Source organism: Camelus bactrianus, chromosome 31, assembly GCF_048773025.1.
Source record: "Camelus bactrianus isolate YW-2024 breed Bactrian camel chromosome 31, ASM4877302v1, whole genome shotgun sequence".
Lineage (NCBI taxonomy): Eukaryota > Metazoa > Chordata > Mammalia > Artiodactyla > Camelidae > Camelus > Camelus bactrianus.
Window position 1 is genome coordinate 18,538,355 of NC_133569.1, and position 22,939 is coordinate 18,561,293.

A 22,939-nucleotide genomic window follows, 5' to 3' on the forward strand; every position below is an offset into this window, starting at 1 on the left:
GGGGTGAGCGGATGGGGGTGGAAGTCTTCTTTTCTATCATGGAAATGAAAAGCTGAGAACTTTTTCCATTCCCCAGATCAGCTATGAAGGGATTTGGGGCCCCCCCGGCTCATCGTGACTCAGAGGCAGCTGCTCTGACCCAGGGCTCGCACAGACCTCCAAAGGAGACCGGCCGCCCCGTGATTAGGCCCCGAAGAGCTATTCTGTGTTCCTTGCAGTTCACACACACACACATACACACGTACACACACACATACACACACTTCAGAAGGCAGCTGATGAAGTGTTTTCACAAGGACTAGCTGGACTGATGTCATAGTGGGGCAGGGGCCGGGGCCGGACTTGGGAATCTGAGACAAATGACAATGTGTTCAGAACATCTTCTGCAAGGTCCCAAGGCAGTGGTCTGCCCGCACTTCCTTGCACGTCCACAGGACGCCCTGCACCAGCACCCAGAGTCCGTGGTGGAGCCAGGCCCCGACCATTCCCCAGTTCCCGCCCTCCCCAGTCACTCTGATGACCTCCCTCCGCTTGCTGGCTACCCCCCCTACTTTTCTGCAAAGACCATTCTTTTCTAGCGATAAAAAGCCTGAGAGAAATTCTGAAATTTGCAAGGTGGTTAAGGGCTAACATTTGTCAGGACTTTTCAAAACCAGAGAGTTACAAAGGAGAAGAGATGTGTCACAGTTTCCAAAGAAGGGAAATCTTCTCAGGCGCCGAAGTGAAAGCACGGCCAGCTCTCCACCTGACGGCCCCGTTCGGTCCTGCAGCCACCACAACAGGGAACTGCCCGGTGCTCCAGGGCCGCTGGCGAGCTGTGGACACAGGCCTGGTGTTTGAAACCACTGTTAAGATTGTCCCTGCCAGGCCACAGCAGGTGCTTCCAAAGCACCCTGGAGCGGGCAGGGTGTAGCTTAAGCGGTAGGGTGCCTTCCTAGTGCACACCAGGTCCTGGGTTCAACCCTCAGGGCTTTGTCTGAAAACACGTAAACAGACCTAATTACCCCCACAAATAAATGTGAATTTAGTAACATGTAAGAACACGTTTTTAAAAGAACCAAAGCGCCTCAGAAACAGGTCTGGGGAAAACCTCAGCCCTGCAATGAAGAGCAAATTCCTTATTTTCTGTGCATCTGGTGTTTTGCTGAGCACCGCTGGGCACCATTGTAGCTGGTATGGGTGCTTTAAATGTCACCTTGCTTTTCTGATATTCAGCATGTGTATTAAAGGCATAGGAGAGCTGGATTTGGACAGTCTCGTGTCAAGCTATATATTTCAAGAGCCAGGATTCCGATTTAGACGTCTGATTATGGAAGCATGGAACTTTGGGATTAGTCATGCTAATGAAAGCCATTTGGCCCTGTTTTCTCTATGAACAAAGCTGTCTGTGTTGGTTCATTTAATCTAGCATATATCTGGCAATTATTGATATTAAATTGATTTAGCGTTTCAGAAGATGTTTCAGACGCCCAACACGCAACTCCCAGTCTATTTTACAGCCGAATCCCTCCCTGATGCAGTCGGCTCTTGGTTTAACCTCTAAAGTACAAGCATTGGTTCCTTCTTAACTTGGCAACTTAATTACTCTCTGTTGTGCCCTCCTTTCTGTGTAATTTATTCCCTGGAAATAAGCGGCACCCTTTGGGTGGAGGGTCACCTGCATGGGATCGTTTCTACCGAGTGGAAAGACAATTTGCTAAGTGTGTCGTGGTTATTCACCAGAAGGCTGGCGCTCCGGTAGGGACATCAGAGATACCTGCTGTTTCACAGGGAAGTTCTAAAAGGTGTTTTAAGTTGTTTCCCAAAGCACCTAAGTAATTCTCCCAGCATCTCTCAGAGGTATTATCCAATTTTACAGGGAAGATATGTGAGGGAACGCATGTGAGGGGCGAGAGGAGGCAGGGGAGACCCAGAGAGGTGAAAATATTGTCTGCAGTAAGATAGGCAGTAATTGAACATGATCTCCTTCCTCGAAGGTTTTATCCCGTAGGTCGCACTGCCTCCTACGTTACATAATCGGTATTAACATAAGCATGGGAGATTAATTTTCTGGATCACATGAAAAGTAGACGACATTTATCTCCCCTTTTCAGAGTCATCTCATTAACAGAAGGGTCGACATTCAGCCCAGGTTAAAATAGATAAGAACAAAATTAGTCCACTAACTACTTGAACTCTTGCTTTTTGTTTGTCTGTTTTTGCTTTTTAAATTGTAATATAAAAGTCAACCTGCCTAGTTTTGTTCATCAAAAAAGGCATTATTATAATTTTGGCCAGCCCCAAGACACAATATACTCCTAACAAAATAATACACTTTAGGATAAACAGTGAAAGACCATGAGTTAGACTTCAGTGGGCTTCTCATTTAAATTTACATCAAACTTGAACTAAAAATGCCCTCCTCTTTTTCATATTCTTTTTCCCTTTAGGTGGTTACAAGATATTGAATATAGTTCCCTGTGCTATGCAGTTGGACCTTGTTGTTTATATTGTAAATCATCTATACTTCAATATTTTTAAAAAATCTAACAGTAGAAAAAATATATTACAAAATACCCTCCTCAACTCCAACTCAAGACGGGTAGCAAAGCAGAGAGATGGGAACAGATTCTGATCAGCTTAGAATCTGTATTATCTGAAAAATAAAAAAAAATTAAAGCAGGCATGTTACCAGGAGTGATGAAATCTTTTTTTTTTTCTTCCTTTAAAAACATAAAGAGCTTTAGAGGTGGAATAGACACCTAGCTGTTTGTTCAGGATGGTTTTGTTGTAATCGCATTGGCAAGCTGAGGGCTGGTGCAAGAAATGGCCCTGATTCCCCCGGTTCTGTCACATTTCAAGGCAGGATTCTGCTAGGAGGGGTGGTGGTGGAACTGTAGCTTCAGTTCAGATCAGATGAGCTGCCAATACACACTGGCTCATGCAGGAGACAAGGTGAGTGCCCTCTGATGCTGCTGGACCAGAGGCTGTTCTGGGCCATTTCCAGGGGTGGCCTCCCTGCCCACAGTTCGCCAGGGAGAGGCTGGCATCAGATCACTGGTGTCTGAGTCGGCAGAGAAGACCGGGCTAGAAGAGCTGCTTTCTCCCAGCGCGGCTGCGCGACCTTCTGAGCACCTTCCCCAGGGAGCTGTGGCCGAGGCTTTCCCATGCTCCTGGACCCAGGCCGGCTGCTCGCTCGAGCCCTGGCAACTCCCTGAGAAAGCTGAGCAAGCTCTGTGGCCTCTGAGTGAAGGGCCGAGATGTTTTACTTCCAGGTCAGCTGTTTGGCTCCCCAAGGGTAGTAATTTTTTGTTGTTGTTCATTAATGGCTATGTTCCATTATCCACTGAGTGGGGAGAGACCATGAACCCAACTCTAAACTCCAGGGCAGGGAAGGCTCATTTGGGTAAAACCCAGTCTCTGATTTTTGCAGATTATTGGATATCGAGCATGTTGATTATCCAGGCCTTCCTCCCCCACCCCTCAATGATGTCAAAATGTTAGTCATTTATTTAATTCTCTGCCACATTCTGAAAAGAACTTGCAGTGGCTCTTGTTGGCTTATTGGCACTTCTTTCAAAGGCATTTTGCAAGGTGAGAAGTCCAATGGCACTGAAAGTTGTAACTGAGTTTTGGGGACTAGATGCAACTCATATTTTTCCATACTACCCTGTCTCGTGCGTGCGTGCGTGCGTGCATGTGTGTCGAGACAGTAATGATATCTACTCTGGCAGAGGAAGTGAGTAGTTGAACTATTTTAAAATTTAGGCTCTTTGTGGATGTAGAATTCCCTCACAATCTGTTTCTCAAGAAAAGCTTTATTTGAGTCATGCTGATTGTCTGGTCTCAAGTGAATAGACTGCGTACTGCATCAGCCTTTAAGCAAAGATCTCATTCTTGACGCGTAGGAACAAGTACCTAAAATCATCTTTAGAAATGGTCTGGACTTGTACAACACGGCGTGATATAAAACCAGATTTTAGAAAAGATACAGTCTCATCAGTGTGGACATTATTTGGAAAGTTCGAGGTTGCCTAGGCTCAGTTAAGGACTTTTGAACCCTTAAAATGTTCTCAGGGTTTTGTTTTAGGCAAACTGGGGCTGACTTATGGGCGTCACATGAATCTGCCCCATTCACATCGCCTTCCTTTGAACCTGAGGTAAAAGATCCCAGTAACTCAAATAGGGTAGAAGTTTTTTGTTTTTTTTTTTCTCTTTTTTCCTCTTTTTTCTTTTCTTCTTCTTTTTTTTCTTTTTTCTTTTTTTTCAGGGTAGAAGTTTTTAAGCCTGCCCTCTATTTTTGAGATAAAGTGGCTTGGGTTCGTCTTGTTCTAGTAATCCAGCATACTGATGCTATGGTATGGAAGAGAAAGATTACAAATGTAGGCTGGCCCAGGTGAAGTGCCTGGGGACCCATTCCGTTCCCCGTGGAGAGGCTGGGGTCTAGATGGGTTCTGGTTCCATCATGAGACTCTTCGTCTGAGCCCTAGGTTTTTGTTTTTGTTTTTATTTTTTTTAAAGAGAAAATGGAAGAAGAGATTCTGGTTATCTACTCATGGGCGAAGTGAAACCTGACTAGCTACTGACCTTTCTGAGATGACCAGCATTAATCCAAAATGTGATAGTATCCCAGTCAATGAAGAAAAGGGGAACACATAAAAAACTCTTGATGGCATTTAAAAGTTTCAGTTTTGGTACCAAGATTTGGAAATCTCCAAAAAGCTAGCGATTCCCATGGAGTTAATAGAGGATCTAGAATCATTAAAATTTGAATTAAAAAAGTGGAATTAATGACCAATTCCTGGAACCTCATGTAGATACAGGGGTTGGCTTGAGATTGGACAAATGTAATCATAGTCTACTCAACTGACAACTCTCTGGAATATTATTAGCTTTATCTGAATGCCTTTTGTATCAAATTCTTGACCTGATTTTTGTCCCAGTTTCTCTTTTATATCAACTAGATTTTGTTCTTCCTTTAAGAAAAAAAAAAGTTTAAAAAAATTCTAATGTAAGCCGGCTGACTCCACTATGAGTAATATAAGAAAATCTGTTTTGCTAAGGGAGCGACAGAATATTGCAATACCTGGTTTTATATTTTTATGTGGGTTTGGCAAATGCAGTCTGAAAGTGGCTAATATGATACCCGACCTGGTGTTAATAGCCAATGATAATTCCATATGCACCACCTGCTACCTGTCAGGTTACACGTTCTTTCTTTTTCCCTTTTTTGGCATGAAGGTTGCATTAGCTGTGAACGTGGGTCTTCACGGCTGGAGCGGAGGCAAGCCATCAAACTTTTCAGACGAAAATCGAACTTTGATGTAATTATCCTGGTTTCTTTCTGCAGCCACCCCTTTTCCCAACTCAGCTCCCTCCGCCCCCCATCAAATTGGATGAAGCCCTTATAGCCCACAACATACCATCCCGGATTTGGAAACTGGGAAGAGAGAGAAGAGAAAGAGGGAAGGAGAGAGGATGAATCACAGGCATAAAGTAGAAATGATATTCATGGAGGAAAACCCTCCTGCCAAAAAATAAAATTAGAGACATTTCCTGGAATGTGTATCAGAGGGGAAAACCCATCAGCCAAAGATGTGGATTTGTTAACTAATTGCTTTATACCTTAGTGTTTAAATGCCCTGAAGTTGTTTTTCTTTCCTCTTAAGAACTTGTCAAGAATTTCTCAAAAGCAAACTGTACGTGGATCACAGTTGCTTCCTCTTTGCTCTCTCACACTAGTACTATTTGGAAAGTGACTGGGCAAAGCCGAAGGCAATACCCGCCAAGCCACCTGCTTATCAATACAGGGGTCTCAACTGGGCGACCTGTCTGGCTCTTTCCATCTCTGAGCTCCGCGCCAGAGAGTAGGTACGATGCTCGGTCCAACGCATTATGGAAGGAGATGGGGAGACTCTCCCTTTCACTCTGAGTTTAACCATTAAACACTTTTTTTGCTTTAGAAAAAGAGGCCTGTGCATTTTCCTGACTGCCAAGCCACCAGGTTTCCTGCTATAATCACTCAAAATGGGACATGTGGAGTCTGAAAGACAAGCACAGTACATTAAAATGGTTTTTTTCTTGAAAGGTGAAGACATTATTAAAGATTTCCACGGCTATTTGTATAGTTTTTTTGAAAGGAAATAATTTTAGCCTCTTATTAGTAATATTATTCCAGCTGTTGTAATGTTCCTTCTGAGTAACTCAGAAAGGCACAGAAAGCTCCCTTTCTTTTAGGCTTTTAAAAATCTCCCTGAACTATTGAATCTCTTCAGATGGAGCCCAACGGCAAAGGCTATGGTTTGGCTCCGAAAAACTGTCCAAATGTCTTATGTTTTCAAACGATCCAAGTAATAACATTGCTTAGCTCAGAAAAATTGCAGTAGCCTTTTCCAGGTGCCTTCTAAATATTTTTCTCACTCGGGTTAGTCACTGCACTTGCCCCAGGAGGTCGCTGGTCTGGATTCTCCTTCCAGATGAGAATGAATGCCCCTCAGGGCAGAAGCAGAAGCTGCCCCTCCGCGTGGGCCCCTGGCATCTGCTCCTGGCTGTGGCCGGGGCCTCTGAGGGCCTTGTGCACTTTTTAACTCTCTTCTCAAGTTCCAAGCTAGCGTGTGTCCTAGCTTTGTCAAAAAAAAAAAAAAAAAAAAAAGTTGGCTGCCTGGTGGTGAGTGGGTACATTTGGTATGGTATTGCACCAGGGAAAATCATTCCCCATTCTTTAGAAGAAGTTTGTGTTGTGCACAGTCACTGCAAGGAACTCGGTGTAATGATAGACAGTCAGGCTCATTTCACATGGCTGCATCCTTTTGGCCTAAAGATCTTTTGGCCACTAATATTAGTGATTTTGCTGCATCTGGAAGAGCCAGGGAGCCCTCTATTTTCTCTAAAATTCTATTTCTCATCTCTTTAAAGGTTTAATAACTTCCCTGCCAGAGCACACACTTCCCACATTGTCCTTCTAGATTCTCAATTTGCATGGCTCTCTATTCAGCTTACCTTGGCCTTTCAGATTCCCACCCGGCTTTGAATTTTCTAACCGGTCACCCACCCATTGCTTGAGCTTTCCTGATTCTCGTTTATTTTGGAGGTCAAAATTAAGCTTCCTCCTTGGTTGTAAAAACTATATAGCTTCACACTTTCAAGCGCACAGATGCATGTTTCCTTGAGACTCCACTCTTCAGCATTAAAGAGGGACCCTTCATTGTAATCATTACCGAATGGATACAGTACTAATGGAACTTAATTGTTTCCACTAGATGGATCTCGGGTGTTTTTGGCAGCCAAAATGAAAATGGTTCCAAATACCATCAAAGGGGCTTATAAGCACCCAGCATGCACAGAGTGTTTTGATATACAGTGGAGTGTTAATATCATTATCTCTCCTAATACAACATACGGTTACTTTAATCCTCTCCCGCCTCTGTGATCTTGGAAGATCCCACGGATAGAAGGCAAAGAATAAAACACTATATACAAGGAGACAAAGGGAGAATTAGTCCCCATCCTCTGAATGCAGTTTTTTTTTGATTGTTTGAATGTTGGCTTCAAATATGTACCTTTATCAATACTGACTTCTGCATCTTCCACGCTAGTTTGAGTTTGTATGTGACATCAAACATACCTTTTCACACATGTTCTTTCCAGATTTTTTTTTAACACTTACTTAGCAGTTTATAGAAGGAAGTGAATGATCTCCTCAAGCTGCTTACAAATTAAAAAAAAATCTGTGCTTATTAATTATGCAGGATTAGTCTAATTATAATTCAGCAAATTAATTAGCGACAGAAGGTGTTCTGAAACATTGGAGTACATTTGCATGTTAAATGGAGAGGCTAGTCTGTAATATATGTAAATTTATGCATGGCTTCATAGTTTAATTTAAAAATTTGCAGCTGCATATGGTATGGGAGCAGGTGAAAAGTCAGTTTTAGTTTAATGATGCTAACAAACATTGGATGGTGTCCTGTCTTAGCAAGAGAATGCACTCATATCTGCTAATCTACCATTCTGTCATCAGACTATCACGTTACATAGATGCTCAAACTCAGGGTCATTAGTGATGGACCTAGAGGTGCGATAGGTATAAAGCTGAAAACTGCAGAGAGAAAGCGGTGGATGGTAGGAGGGGCCCAAACTCTGAGCTTGGCTCCCCACTTTATCCAACATCGCATATGGAGTCAGTCGGCCTTCGTTTCAGGAAAAGTAACATTCCAGCCTGCGTACAGAGGGGCATCAATTTGTCCGACGGGTATCTGTTCTGTCAGGTGTAAAATAGTGGTCCCACCTTGATTCCCTTTCCAAATATTCCCATTTGCACTTCATTTCAATTTCCTGGAGCCGTGGGAAAGTTATTACCGAGTTATGAATTAATGGCAGGGTAGAGAGTTTTACACATTGGCCTCAACCATCTGGCAAAACAGTAAAACCAGCGGACCAGGCAGCAGCAAAGGGCTCTTGGTGTAATTGGTGTTCACTGCTCAGCCCAGCATAGACGAGCTCCGCAGGGAGGGCAGAAAGATGGGGCGGGGGAGGGGGCTGCAAGAGGGGGGAAGGGGCGCTGAGGACATAGGACGGTGAGGACCCATTAAGCTGGAGGCTGGCGAATAACTTCATCTCCCTCCTTCACCCGAGTAGTTGTGGCATCAGAGAGGGAAGTAGATCCGTATTTTAATTCTGAAGTCTCCCTGAGAGATGGTTTCTGAAGTCAGTCTGTAGCACGTTCAGTTTTGCTCAGTCTCTCTCTCTCTCTCTTTTTTTTCCTTGATGAGAAGGGAAAGGAAGGGACAGGGCAAAGATGAGGATATGGGTTAAAAATAACAAAAAAAGGGAAAAGATGGAACTGTGCATGCTGCAAAGAGCCCTCCAAAGACATTTTATGAGAACAATTGGAATGGCAAACATGCTGTCAGTGTTGTGATTCGTTCCAATTCAAGCCCAAAGAGTTCAATTATTATTTTCATTAATAGTGTCAGATTTTCATCCGAGTGCAAAAACAAGGACTTTTCCTTGGAGATTTTTTTCCCCCCTACAAGCCTCCTGGTGCCAAGTAATGGAATTTAAGAGAGTGAAAACGTGTCTGAATATAGGGAAAAAAAATATATCCCAATGCATAACCTTAGGTCCTCAGAAACCGTGGTGTGTTGCTGGTCAGAAATAAGTGGAGACTCCGAGCGGCCCCCTGTTTATGCACCTCAGCACGCTGTCTGCAGTCAGTTGCTTGCCACTTGAGCTATGGGAGACATCCGCTTCAGAAGAAATCACGAAATGGCTTCAAAGTCTATGGGTACGGAGTCAGGATTACACAGTAGGGGAAGTCGCTCCCTCCTGGTGCCTAAATGAATACAGAGCAGATCCTACCCACGAGGCAGTCAGTGTTTGGTAATGAAGGATCTGTTGCCAAACTGAAATGCCACTTCCAGGAGCCTGTAATTGGAGGATTTGCCGAAGAGAAAACGGTTCAATGGGGCCGGCTGCCAGTTAGAAGCCAGAGTGAGTGTACACAGCTCTGTACTGTTCTGCCCCATCATGGTTTACTGGAAACAGTGCTGAGAATTTTGACCTACCATCTTCTTGTTGTGGTTGTGCAATCTGTTGTAATGGATTAATTACCTGTTCTTCTTTTCTGTTTAAAATCTCTCTCCCTTAAAAAACGGGCAGTTCTTCAAGTGGACTATATGCGAATATTGGAGAGATAAGCGATGCAGAGAGAACCAGGTTTGAATTTGGGGTAACTCCCCTCTGGTATCATTTTGCTTGGAAAATGGGCCTTTTTAAAGTGTGGTGGGGGAGAAGGGGCAATTCAGGGGAGGGGGGCTAGCAAGCAGTGAAGGAGTTAACTTACTAGGTACCAGGCGTTTATCCAAACACTTTGCATGGATAACTAATCTTCACTACTGGCCTAGGAAGTCAGTTTATTGAGGATAAAACTGAAGGTCCCTAACTTTTATGATAAATATTAAGCAATACTAATAATTGCAGAAGCCTTGACATCACGTGGAAATGGCTTGATAGGGACACCCCAGTGAGCTGCCACATACAGGACCGAAATAATCTGCTGCCAAAGCAATTAGCTTGCTGGTCTATTTAAAAATCTTCTGTGTAGGAGACTCGCATCCTGTGGGACATGCTTTCAAAATTTAGCTTTGGTGACTTATTCTCAAAAAATTTTTTCCAAGACTTAATTCAACTTCTTATGTTACACATTTGACTTCCGGCTTTTTTCTCCATGGTCTTGATGGATGAATGACCTTGACTCTTCCTCATCCACTCGATGATGTAACCTTTACATTCTTTTTGCAGAGGGCACCAGCTGTCTGGGCCATCTTTGGACCATGTGCAGTCTTGAGATGTCTTGTTTTTCAAATATCTTATAGACTTGCTTATCTTCCTCTGCAGATTCCAATAGAGCCACAGAATTTCTAGAGAATGGAGTCCTTGATAAGAAGGATAGATGTGTTTGTTTGTTTGCTTCTTTTGTTTTGTAACATGAAGAATGACTCGGTTCTTACAGAGACTAAGATGAAGGAAGAGACGTGATCCCCTGTGTAGATCCGTAAGGCACTCGTTTCCTCAAAAAAAAAGAGCTGTTTTGGCTACGTGTTCCATCTTTTCCTTCAGAAGAAAATAGCAAAGCTCCCACTTCATGTCTTTCTAAGAGTCAGAAAAACCTGAAGTCTGCTCTTAGCTTTTCCACTTACTAGCTGCTTGACTCTGGGCAAGAATCCAACCTTTCTGAGCCTTGTTTATCTCCTCTGTAAAACGGGGGCATTAATTCTCCTACTCTCAGAGTTGGGTGGATTCAGTGAAGTCATACATGGCAAATAATATGAAATCAATGAATATGGGTTATTTGTTATTATTATTACTACTATTATTATTATTGTTATAATCATTATCATAATTAGACTTTTAGCCAAAGGGAGCTAAGGAGACTGAATGCAATTAGAAGTAGGAAAATTCATTCCTTAAAACATTTCTGTGAACTTAAATTTTTCAGATCTGCAATGAGCTTTCATTGAAGTCGTCCAGGTGAATAAGCTTTGGCAGTAATACAACCCTTTAGGAATGTCTGTGGAGATGAAAGATTGAACCTACTCAGTTCATGTATTTATAATTACATTTTAAGGAATTGTTTAAATAAATGAATTGCACATAAGTGGATTGCATAGGAAATGAGTATTGGATTTAAGCTTAAATAACCCAGTCAGTCAAAAATTTTAAGTTATCTTCTCTTTCCATGGATCTTCTTGGGTCTTTGTACCAGCTGCCATCTACCAAGCAGATCTTAAGTACCAAGCATTCTCAGATGTCCCATTGTCACATTTTTTAGGGTGTAGCAAGGAGAACCAACTGGAAGTTTGACTTTCCAGAGTCTCTTTGTTTTTGTGAACTTGAGTGAGAGTCTTCTCAAGGCTCTTGGAGCTACAGGGGCTTTCTAATCTAGGCTGACACCTCAACTATCAATGGATTTATCAAGAGCACGTCATCTTCACGCCAAGGCAGGGGCCTCTGCTGCCCCTCTGCTATTTGGGCTGCCTGAGTTTGGATTCTGTTGGAGACTTTTGAAGGAGGAAAATGTGTTCTCTCTATTGTCAGCAGGTTCAAAGACGATATTACAGTTAAGACCTAGATGAAAGCTAGAACATTATCATCGTGTTTTACACTGGTCTCCAGTGGAAACCAATCACTTAGGGGTTCTCCTACTATATAAAGCAGAGTGAGCTGTCGTGTGGACTGTTCTCAGAGGGAAAACATGACCCCAGGGGGTGTGTCCACCAACACGGCTTCTCCATCTGCCTAGTCCTCCTAAGAGTGTGAGCATGAAAGAATCTTGGGAGAAGAGAGGCAACTGCCCATTTCTTTCAAATATAATTTGATGATCCAGCCCATCCCAACCTTCGGTAGTTCTCGGAAATTATCTGAGAGTGTTTTAAGAGAAGAGCGTTGTCTTTGTTTCAGAAGCATTCACAAACAGTGGAAGCCAATTATATTTTAATGTATTGAGCTCTGGAAAAGGAGGTTTAGCAGTTAATCCAGATAAAATGTGTCTTCCTCAAAAATCAATAGACGTAGACCTTTAAGCACCTACAGAGTTTGTGAGGCTATTGGGCTATTGTCAACTCTACACGTGGTTCACACTTTAGTGATCCAACCTGCTTGGGTAGCCATCGTGGCAGGGAGAGAACCAGATACAGCTTCCACACTCTTGGCCCTTGGAGACTGTGGGGTGTTCCCGTCTCCATGGTGTATAAGATGTGGCCATGTCATCACAGAAGCTATTTTCAGGGTAGCTGGAATTTAGATTTTTTTTAAGGGAATAAGGAATGAAATTTCAAGTGAAAGGTACTTTACATATTATTTTGCATGGAGTCAGGCTCTCCATAATAGTAGCTGTTACTAGTGCCAAGTTCACATTCTTTGATACACACCCTGGTCTAATCTTTTTCTTGAAAGAAGCCTTTGTGCCTTCCACAGTGCTTTCCTAAAGATTTTTTTGGTATTATAATTTTTTAGAAGGCACTAGATCTTGGATTTCTAATTGGAGCTAAATTGAATGGCCTCTTCCACAAGTCTGGAGAAACAGTAGGCTGGTTTTTGTACTGGTCAGATCATTGGCTTGGAGTCTGGCATGAATATAAGGAGTTACCCTTCCTGCTCCCACCACCAGACCTTACTTGCACTCTATTTGCACAACTAGTTTGAGTCTCAGTTTTCATTTGGGATGGGCTCAGGACGTGTCTAGAGCCTCCCAAGAGCCACAATGCCGAGTGTTCTAATATTCCAGAGATTGGGAGAAGAGATTTATTGGGTATTAGGTAATCCCCTGGGATCTTATTCAGACCCATATTCAGGGGTCTCCAGATTCACCTCAGACACTGAAGAAGCACATTTTGAGTAGTTTGGCTCCAAGAGGGCAAGGATTTTGTCCACCTTGTTTCCTGTGGTGCAGAACCTTCTAGGTACAGACTTCACACTTAATAAATGACCAAATGAATAAATAAGTGAAGTCAGCAGGGGTTTTCAGTGGTAAGCATTTATTTCCACGCAGCCATCTTTGACCTAATGTGTCCCTTTTGGGGTGCCATAATCCTCTCTCTCACTCTCCAAGAAACCAGAATTCTTCATGGGTTTTTGTTGTTGTTGTTTTTGCTTTTTTCAGACAGTGTTTTCCGAAGTGTTTTTTAAACAGTTATATGGAGGGACAGTTTACATATGAAAAAGTTCACCCGTTCAAAGTGCATAATTCAATGGTTTTTAGCGTACTTACAGAGTTGTGCAACCATCACCCCAATCTAACTGGTGCAGGAAACACAGAACGCTGGATGGAGCTTGCTGCCAGAAAGACCCAGGTTCAAATCCTTGTTATGGCCACTGACAAACTGGATGATCTTGGGGCAAATTTCTTAAATTCTTGGCGCTTTTGTTTTTCCTAGCTATGAGATGATCTGTCACTCTTACATGTGTTGTGAGAAATAAATAAGTCATGATATCTGAAGCCTGGGGCGTGGAGCATGGCACAGAGCAGACATGTGGCAAGCCTGCTTTCCCTCCTCTCTGTGACCCCTGTGCCCTTCCGTTGCTGGACCACACAGGATGGTGAGCAGGGACAGAGATGGCTCTGACCTGGGATACTCCTGAACTCCCTTCTCCCACCTCAGAAGCACAGAGACAGGATCCTAAGGGAACAGTGCCTCTCGTTCCACAACCTGCCTGCCAACCTCTGGGTCCCACCAGCTCCGGCCAAGGCATCAGCCACGATGCCCCAGTTTGCACCAATCAGTGTTCCCTGCTTATTCTGACCTGTCGCTCCAAAAACCTCTGCACACACCCTCATTGGACTTCAATAAGTCACAGTGGTTTTTTTTTGGTCTTCAGTGGTTTCTTCTCCCAGCATTGCCATTTTGGAGGGTTCTCAAGTCTACACAATTTTCTTGGCAATCGTAGAATATTAAGGTTGGAAGAAACCCTAGAGATAATTCAGGTAAATTCTTTTAACAGTTGAAGAGACCAAAGGTCAGAGAAGTGAGGTAACTTGGTTACATGGTTGGTTGGTAGCAGGTCAAGATTAGGACACTGTCAACATTTAATGGACATCTGTGGGGGGCAGGATGCCTTTGGGTATGTTCTGTTGACTCCGCTGACCCAGGAACCCGATTGAAATCTGAAGGTTGAGTTCAGACATGGACCCCCCTGTCTGCTCTGCTTTATCTTATAAAACAAGGCTAAACCCGTAGCCGTCGGTGTTCACGCTTCAGGAATGAGATGAGAAGCCTTGCAGAGTGGACCACGCTAGGTGGTTATAACGTTTATGTAGTCGATGCTGTTTGGAGAAAGGGAAAATGACAGCTTCCATTGTGATGAGTATCTGCATGTTTGGTCTGAATCTTGTCATTCATGTGGGTTTCCCCCTTCCAAGGGCAGAGAGCTGACGTTTTCCAGGCTTCCGAGGGCTCTAGACCCTGGGGGATTGATTTGTTCCCTGCAAGTTACCCTGTGGTTAATGGATGGGATGGTTAGTAGAAGGTTCTGTACTCAGCCCTGAGCATAGGGGGTGGAGGGGGTGAAGGGGAGGGAGGTGGAAACATCAGTAAAAGAGAAATAATTCCTTTACACTGATTTCTAGGTTTACATCTAAAATACCCAGGCCGGAATTTCTGGTGCGAGCTGTTTAGAAACAGCTATGCTTTCTTTTAGAAAGTACGTACAGTGTAAGAGAACTTTGTCTCTTTCTCTCCCTCCTCCCTTCCTCCTCCACCCCTCTCTTTCCCTTTGTGAGCAGAATGTTACATCCTCAGCGTGCAGGGGGCAGTGCAGGTGATAAACTCGGACCCCAGGTCAGCAAAGGAGTCAAAACTGGTGGTTTTCTAGCCAAGGAACTGTTAAGGGTTCTAATTTAACATGAATAAATCCTTTCAGCAGCCCCCTTCTTTCCCTAAATCAATTTGATTTTATGTAAACACTTATCTCCTTTGCACTTTCATACCATTCATATAATAATAATGCCTTCTTGACATTAATGTTTTCAGCAGACACTTTGGGGAGAAGGGGGGCCGGGGAGGGGGGGTACAGCCCACAGAATGCATTATAAGGGGCCCGGTTGTGGCAAAACTTCCCCCAAAGCAAGGAGTTTGTAAGAAAAAGCACTCGATTTGGTGTTAGTAGGGAGAAAGGTGTAAATCACTATGGGGCGGGGTGTGGGAGGGCAAACGTGAGCTGAGGGCGGGGGGGCGGTCGTCTGCCAAGAAGCTCACGTGAGAAAAAGGCAAGTTTGAAGTCTTTTGTGAGAGCATCTCCAGGCATTGTAAGTGGCTGTAGGTGACTCTGCCAGGAATGCGGGCTCCCCTTCAAAAAGAAAATATTTGAATTCTGGTCAATCTGTTCTTAAATACAAACATGTCTCCTTTCCAACGCGCTCTGGCTGCTCTGGACAGACGTCCCGCTGCACTTTCGAAAGCAGAAGCAGGCTGTGAATTTGAACACTGCATAAAGCAGCAAGGAGCATTTTCTCTGCCTTCTCATCTGGAGATGTCTTGGATAAAGACCCTGGACACCTTCACGGCACAGGAAGCAATGCCTAAGCTCCCACCCCAGAAAAGATTCAGACAGAAGTGAAAAGCAGATGTTATCAAATAATGAAAAAAAAAAAAAACTTTTAGCTATTATTTCCAAATTCACACCCAACCTTATTCATAGACTGGGGTCAGGCACCCTTGGCCAAATATTTTTGGCAAATCTAGAGAAAATGCTCTGAAGAGACATTTACTCCTCTCTCTTCTTTCATCATTTACTGCTCACCTTCCCATCAGGTTTTCTTTTTTCTTTCTTTCTTTTTTTTTTTAAGTGCTCAACACCATTAATTGGGGCACTCTCTAATTCTTTTGTGTGCTTGTTAAAGAAATAAAAATGAACAGAAGGTCACCCCAAGGGCATCTTACCCACCGTTGCTTTAAAATAGAATTTTAGGGGAGCATTGTGGATTGCTACTTATTTTTGTTGGTAAATCCTGGGGAAAAATGTATATCTTTTCCTTTAAAGTTCTAATTCAAGGCATGGATGTGAGAGTTCTGAAGGGACTTTGGGACTGCGGTAAAATTTCGTTGTCATAGTAACAGAAAGGGAAGTAGGCCTAGCTCACCTGGGACTTTAACACTGCAAAAGCGGGATTTTTTTTTTTTTTTTTTTTTAAGGAGAAGGACTCGGCAAGTGAAATAAATGAAAAACTTATTGTATTTTGAAACAAAATTCCAAACATTAAATAGGAAAATGGCTGGAAAGACCACTTCTGCCATTTTTCTTGGTTTGTGTACTCATCTGATCAAAGAAGCCCAATTTTAAAAGTGACAAAAAAGGGAGGGGAATATTAACTTAAAAATGTGTCTCATGAATGATAATCTCAGACCATTATTCTGTGCCTTTGTATTTTTCTGGATAATTTATAGAAGGTCTGAAAGGATATCCATACTTGTTATTAATCGTGAAAACCCCAGCATATATCTGCACAGATTGACTGTCTTTAGATGGTGACATATTATTTTCTGATTTTATATACATGGGTTGGAAATCCTGGCCTTCTTTTTGTGTGAGGGTGTATGTGTGAGGTGTGTGCACACGAAGGTGTGTGTGTGTGGCCAGCGGCAAGTCACACACGTGAGGAACCCTGGGATTCTGGGCCAAGTCCTGCCATTTTTAACCCTCTGGAGCAAGATATTTTTGTACAGAACGAGTTACTGCTGTCTGTGAAGCTTTTTTTCTTTTTTTTGGGGGGGGGGAGAGCATGCCCTAGTCACTCGGGGGGGGGGGGGTGTACAAACCGGAACCCAGCCTGTGAGCCACAATCCTCAACAAACCTCAACAGTGATGGAGCTGACTTGGGACCAAAAACATCCAAATTTGCAAATTGCAGTGGGTCAGCCACATGCCTTCGCAGGCAGGGCTGGCTGAAATTCCCCAGACCTGAAATACAATCACTTTCCAATCCAATCTAATCTAAGGCAGATATATTCTCTCTTAAAAAATGTTTACTTACAAATGTAACACATTGCTTTCTCTTCGCAGATTCTTTTTAAAATTTTTCCTCAAGTGCAATCAGAATTGTTTGAAAACAGCAGGAAACCCAAGGGACATGAGAAGGTTTCAGGTAAGGGGCCTGCAGTTTTTTTCCTGGTAAATAAGTCATCCTGTTTTCTCTCTCCTTAGCACTCTTTTTCCCTCTTTTCCTTAGAAAACATTATTCACTGATGCTGCAAACAATGAAAAAGATAACTTTCAATGATAACCCTCCTTAGATGGTACTGAGGGTCCCTTCATTTTGTAGTGTTTCAGGCCTTCTGTCTCCACTGCCAGAGCCCCAGGGGAGGGGCACCAGCCCATGCTGGAGATTTGATTTTAAGCCCTCAGGCTGCCCTTCGCACACACAGCTGCCCACAGCAGGAACTGTGTTCGTGATATTCAGCCACCTTGGGATTTTTCAAAGCAGCTTCTCGGTGCTTTCTGCAAGCAACAGCCTCTTGCTTTCCTTTGCCACCGATTAACTATTCGGTGGTCTGTCCCAGAGTCTCGGGGAGAGCAGTAGCCCAGGCAGCCGTGGTCACTTTAAGATCGCGGCATGACAACAAGACCCGCGGGACAGTGACCCAGCTGCCTGGCAGTTAAATCTGCCACCAGTTTCATCACCCTTGCCACTGATGTACTGGGGATACAAGCTAATAAAAACACAGAGCGAGGCAAAGTGTGTCAGGTTGGAGATGTGAGGAACTGTAGCCCCTCCTGGCCCCCTTCCTTAATCTTTGAAGGACCCCTGTTTAATCCACCAAATGGCTTTCCTGCCATTCACTTTTCCCGCCCAATAGAAATACATCCTGCTCCTCCCTGCATGGAAAAATTGAAAAGATGTTAAAAAATAGTATGCAAGCTTGAGACTTAAAAAACAAAACAAAACCCTGGCAGCCATCTGAGAGATGGCATTACTAGCCTCACGTTTCAGGTGGGGAAAGTGAGGTTCTGGAAGTTTAAGTAACTCACCTCTAAGCACAGGAAGGAGGTGGTGGAGCCGGGAGCGGAGAGGAGCTGTCTGATCAGACTCTTCCCGCTGGACCCTGGGTTTGCGGCGTGTTTGCAGCTCCTGGGTCTATGCTTTGCTCTTGCCTTTTTGGAATTCTTAATTCTTTCTTTCTTTCTTTCTTTTTTTTTTTTTAATGGAGGTACTGGGGACTGAACCCAGGACCTCTTGCATGCTAAGCATGCGCTTTAACTGAGCTATTACTCTCCCCCAATAATTTCCGAACGAGGGGCTGCCCATATTCTTTCTACACGGGACCCCTCCCCCCAAGTTATGTAGCTGCTCCTGCCTGTCACTCAGAGAGCTTCTGTGGTTTAGCAACAGAGTCATTAAAGAGTTACTAGGGGACATGGACACACACAAGGCCAGTGAGCATGACCTTGAAAAACAAAATTTCCTGTAATTTTTTCCACCACATCGTGGGTATCAAACAGTCTTGCTGTGGTCAGGACTATTTTGTTTGTTTGTTTGTTTAACACTAATACCAGCCTCTCTTAAAAAAGTTCAGCCCCTCCTCCCCACCCTGCAGACTCTTCCCTTGGTATATGATATGAAGACAAACAGAAATAAAATGATTTCCTTGTGGGTCAAGCAGGAACGTTGTGCACAGTGGAAGTTTGTGGTACTCAGTATTCTAAATGGAAACAAATACTTTCAGCCCAAAAAAGAGTGAAATTCAAAATCCAAAGTGCCCAGATGACCAAGGCTTAGCTTTCACATCCAAAGAAACAAGAGGCAAGGAAAGAAGCTAGCAGCTCAGTCATATCCATCCTTACTCTCCACCATCCCTTCCAAAGAGTGTTAAATTTGAGAAGTCACTCGTAAGAGACTTTTCATTGAATACACGGCCATTCTGTATATCCCAAATGTTAGAAATGTACTCGCTAAGCAAATGCACCTAACATTTCCTCTATTTTTTTAGTTATTTACTAAGTTTTTAACATGCCTGAATTTTTAACAGAGTTAGAATAAATATTGTTGATCTCAAAATGACAAGGAATTCTCATCCTATGGGAATGTATTTGACATCTGCAAAGACAAGGGAAAAAAAATTTTTTTTAAGTTTGTGGATTCTATGATTTCTTGTTTCTGGGGGAGAGCTAAAGTCAACTGGAAAAAAAAATTTGCATTTTTTATTGAGATAAAATTCATATAACACATATTCACCATTTTAACCATTTTAAATTGTGCAATCCAGTGGCTTTTAGAATATTCACAATGTTGTCAGTCATCACCACCATGTAATTTCAGAACATTCCATCATCCCCAGAAGAAACCCCATACTTTCCAATTCTCTTTTCTCTCCACCCACTGACAACTGCTAATCTACTTTCTGTCTCTACAGATTTGTCTATTCTGGACATTTTATATAAATGGAATCATACAACATGTGGCCTTTTGTATCTGGTTTCTTTCACTTAGCATAATGTTTTTAAGGTCCATCCATGTTGTAGCATGTATCAGTATTTCATTCCTTTTTATGGCTGAATAATATTCCATTGTGAGAATATGCCACGTTTTGTTTATTCGAACATCAGTTGATGGATACTTGAGTTGTTTCTCCTTTTTGGATTTTATAAATAATGCTGTTATGAACATTTGTGTTCAGGTTTTTCTGTGAACATGTTTTTGATTCTCTTGAGTATATACATACATACCTAAGCGTAGAATTTCTGGGTCATGTGGTAACTCCATCTTTAACTTTTTGAGGAACTGTCAAAGCATTTTCCACAGTGGCTGCACTATTTTCCCTTCCCATCAGTAATGTACGAAGGTCCCAGTTTCTCCATATCTTTGCCACTGGCTTGTTTTTTTCTGTTTAAAAAGAAAAAAATCCTAGCCATCCTGTAAGTGTGATGTGGTATCTCATTATGGTTTTGATTTGTCTTTCCCTAATGGCTAATGATGTTGAGCATCTTTTCATGTACATTTTGGCCATTTGTATATCTTCTTTGGAGAAATTACTCAAATCCTTTGCCCATTTTCGAATGGGGGTTTTATTGTTGTGTCATAAGAGTTCTTTTTTATTTGGAGTACTTATCAGATAAGGTGATTTGCAAATATTTTCTTCTCATTCTAACACTGGTTTTTCTCTTTTTTTAATTGAAGTACAGTCAATTACAACATGTCAATCTCTGGTGTACAGCACGATGTCCCAGGCATGCATATACGTACATATATCCATGCTACCACTGAGCTATACCCTCCCCCCAAATTAATTTTTAAGAGAGCGAAAGAAAAAGAAGGAAGGAAGGAAGGAAGGAAGGAAGGAAGGAAGGAAGGAAGGAAGGAAGGAAGGAAAAAAAGGAAAGTATCTAAATCCATGGACCATGCAGGCAGAAAATCACTTCCACCCTCCTTGAAATGGAACCATTAGGTAGACATCCAGATTAGTAGCTCAACGAAGGAAAGGAAAAGAAATTTATATCTAGCTCAAGCTGGCAGGCCTGTTAAGACATAATGAACCCTGTTCTTTATTTCTCTGCAGTGTGGGTGGAGAGCAGGCAGTTGGAAAATCCAAGGAAGGTCAAGCCATTTTCTTGGAGGAGTCAGGCATGTTGTCATTTCCCACATTCAAATCCTGAAACACAGTGGAAGTTGACGACGATCAGGGCTGTTGTTGCCAGCTCGCTGTCACAGATAGGCTGGCTGGGTCTGCTCCAGGTCAGAGGGAAAATGCAGGTGCCCTCACTCACTCACTTACTCACCCGACCACTGAGGAAATTCTGTGTGCCAGGCGCTATCCTAGGTGCTGGAGATTCATCAGCAAATGAAACAGATAAAATTCCTCCACCCTGAAGGGACTTATATCCTAGTGGGGAGATAAGGAAAATAAGATAAGTGAGTGATTTATGTAGCTTAGCTCTGCTTCTCTGTGATCTTCAACTGAGCTGCCTGGAAGCACAGGGGCTTTTGTGCTGTCGTCCTTGGATTGTCTGCAGGGACTCAGCGGTGTGGTCCGGTACAGACAGTATGGGAGCCCGATGATTCCTGCCATTATAATAATAGCAAGCGTGGGTGCTTCCGAATAGCTTTCAGAGCTTCCCGCAGCATCGGCTGTCATAGGACACTGATGTCAGCAGATGGCTTACTTGACATTGGGAAGCTTAGAAGCCTGGGTACCAGTCCCCCCCACTTCCCTTGCCCCACCTCACAAGGACTCTGTTTTAAACAGATCTGACCACTGCAGAGGACTAGGGTATCTCCCATCACATGGGTGGCACCAACCTGTGCATTCGTTGTTATGGAGTTGGCAGCAGGTGCCTTGAATGTCCAGCTATAGAATCATCTAAAATGAATTCCTTCATTCTGACTTTTGTAGCTTTCTCGTTATTGGGATAAAGATTCTTCCTGTCATTTGCTGAACTTTTCTGAGGGACTCTTGGGTGTCTCAAGTTCACCCTTTAAATTATTCCTTTTTAGATTAGGTCTACCAAAGTAATCATTTTTAAAAATATATCTATGCGAAGGAGAGGACAGAGATACATATACAGGCCATCTTTGGCTTCAAAAGATGAGAGGTTAAGACGTGTGGCGGGGCACATACATTTCTCGTGAAAGAAAGTCATTTCCGGGGCCAGACAGGGAAAGACACCTGTGCTGCGCTGATTCCTGTTCGGTTGTAGGGATTTGCTCACAACCCCAGGGGGACCCGCTGGAAGGGCCTGGAGGGGGGAGGGGAGCGCTGATGCTTAGCTAGGACACACCTAGCAGGTGTGGCAGGCCTCTAAGGAACAGAGCAGAAAGGCGTGGTGGTGGGAAGGCTCCAAGGTCTCCTCATCAGAATGGAGAAAGGAAGTGAGGTGAATGCGGACTGACGCCATCCGGGTAGTGGGATAATGTGAGCCGCCTGGAGCCTGTTACTGCACCAGGACAATGGGGACGTTTGTGTGGACGGCAAAGACACCTCGCCACACACACACAGCTGGGCGGTAGCCTTCCGTCTATTTGCCTAAACGATCCGAGGGCAAAGGGCAGGGCTGCTCATGTCTTGGAACAGGGCCAAGCTCCGTCCAACAAACCCTCACGATTTCTTAAACCCCAGCTCTGATATAAAACGTTTTAATGGCACCCCCATCTATTTTCCCTAAATAAAAAATGGCGAATGTTCCTCTCACCCCCGTGGAAGAGGGAAGCGAGAAGTTAAATGAACTCCAAATGGTAAAAATTTAATACGGCTCCAGCTGCCTGCAGGTTTCTTCAGTTCAGATCTTTCAGTTCAAGACCCACTCCAGCTGCTCTGTGATCTCACCCACCGTGTGAAGGTTGCTGGGCTACTGAGCACCAGTTTTAAAGCACATAATGAAAAGCACTTGACTTATGGCCTCTCTGATCAACAGGTGAGTCCGTTGTCTGGTGGTAAAACAAATCCTAGAGCCCAAGTTAAGAAACAAGAATTATCTATTTGGAGCCTGAAAAACACCTCTGAGGGTCTGAGGCTCTCTCTCCCAGTCCGAGGCTGTAAGCTTGGGGAAGGCGTTTGATGGGTTACGCCAAGCTTTTGTCTGTTTGACAGTAAACCCTTCTGCCCCCACCCCTACCCCCACCCCTGACTTTTGGTATCTCAAATGGGGACAAGAATTAGGTTTCAAGGATTTTGACCAACTCACCTAAGAAATGTGTTTTGAATTATTTGTGGCAGAAAAGGGAGAGAAATAAAAGCAGTTCGTTGCCTATATAACTTTTGGGAAACGATACGTCAGATTTCAGTTAGGTGGAAACAAAACCTAAATGCTCAAGCATTTTAAGAGGCTCAAATGTGGGCACTGAAACCTACCCTTGAACACATTCCAGAACAATCAGATGCAGAACTTCCTGGAAAGCCAAGCTTTCTTAGTTTTACAATAGAAGTGCATAGATTCTTAAGCTGCTTATGGGACCTACATGCTCCTGGATTTT

General features: G+C 43.3%; 1 protein-coding gene across 1 annotated transcript in view; it reads left to right on the top strand.

The window, feature by feature from the left end:
• Nucleotides 1-22,939, top strand: part of EBF2 (EBF transcription factor 2) — a 184,115-nt gene that overhangs the window by 111,436 nt on the left and 49,740 nt on the right. The window contains exon 7 of the mRNA XM_010948633.3: nt 17,038-17,119. Within this exon, the coding sequence (XP_010946935.2) occupies nt 17,038-17,119 (82 nt within the window). The remainder of the gene's footprint in view (nt 1-17,037; nt 17,120-22,939) is intronic.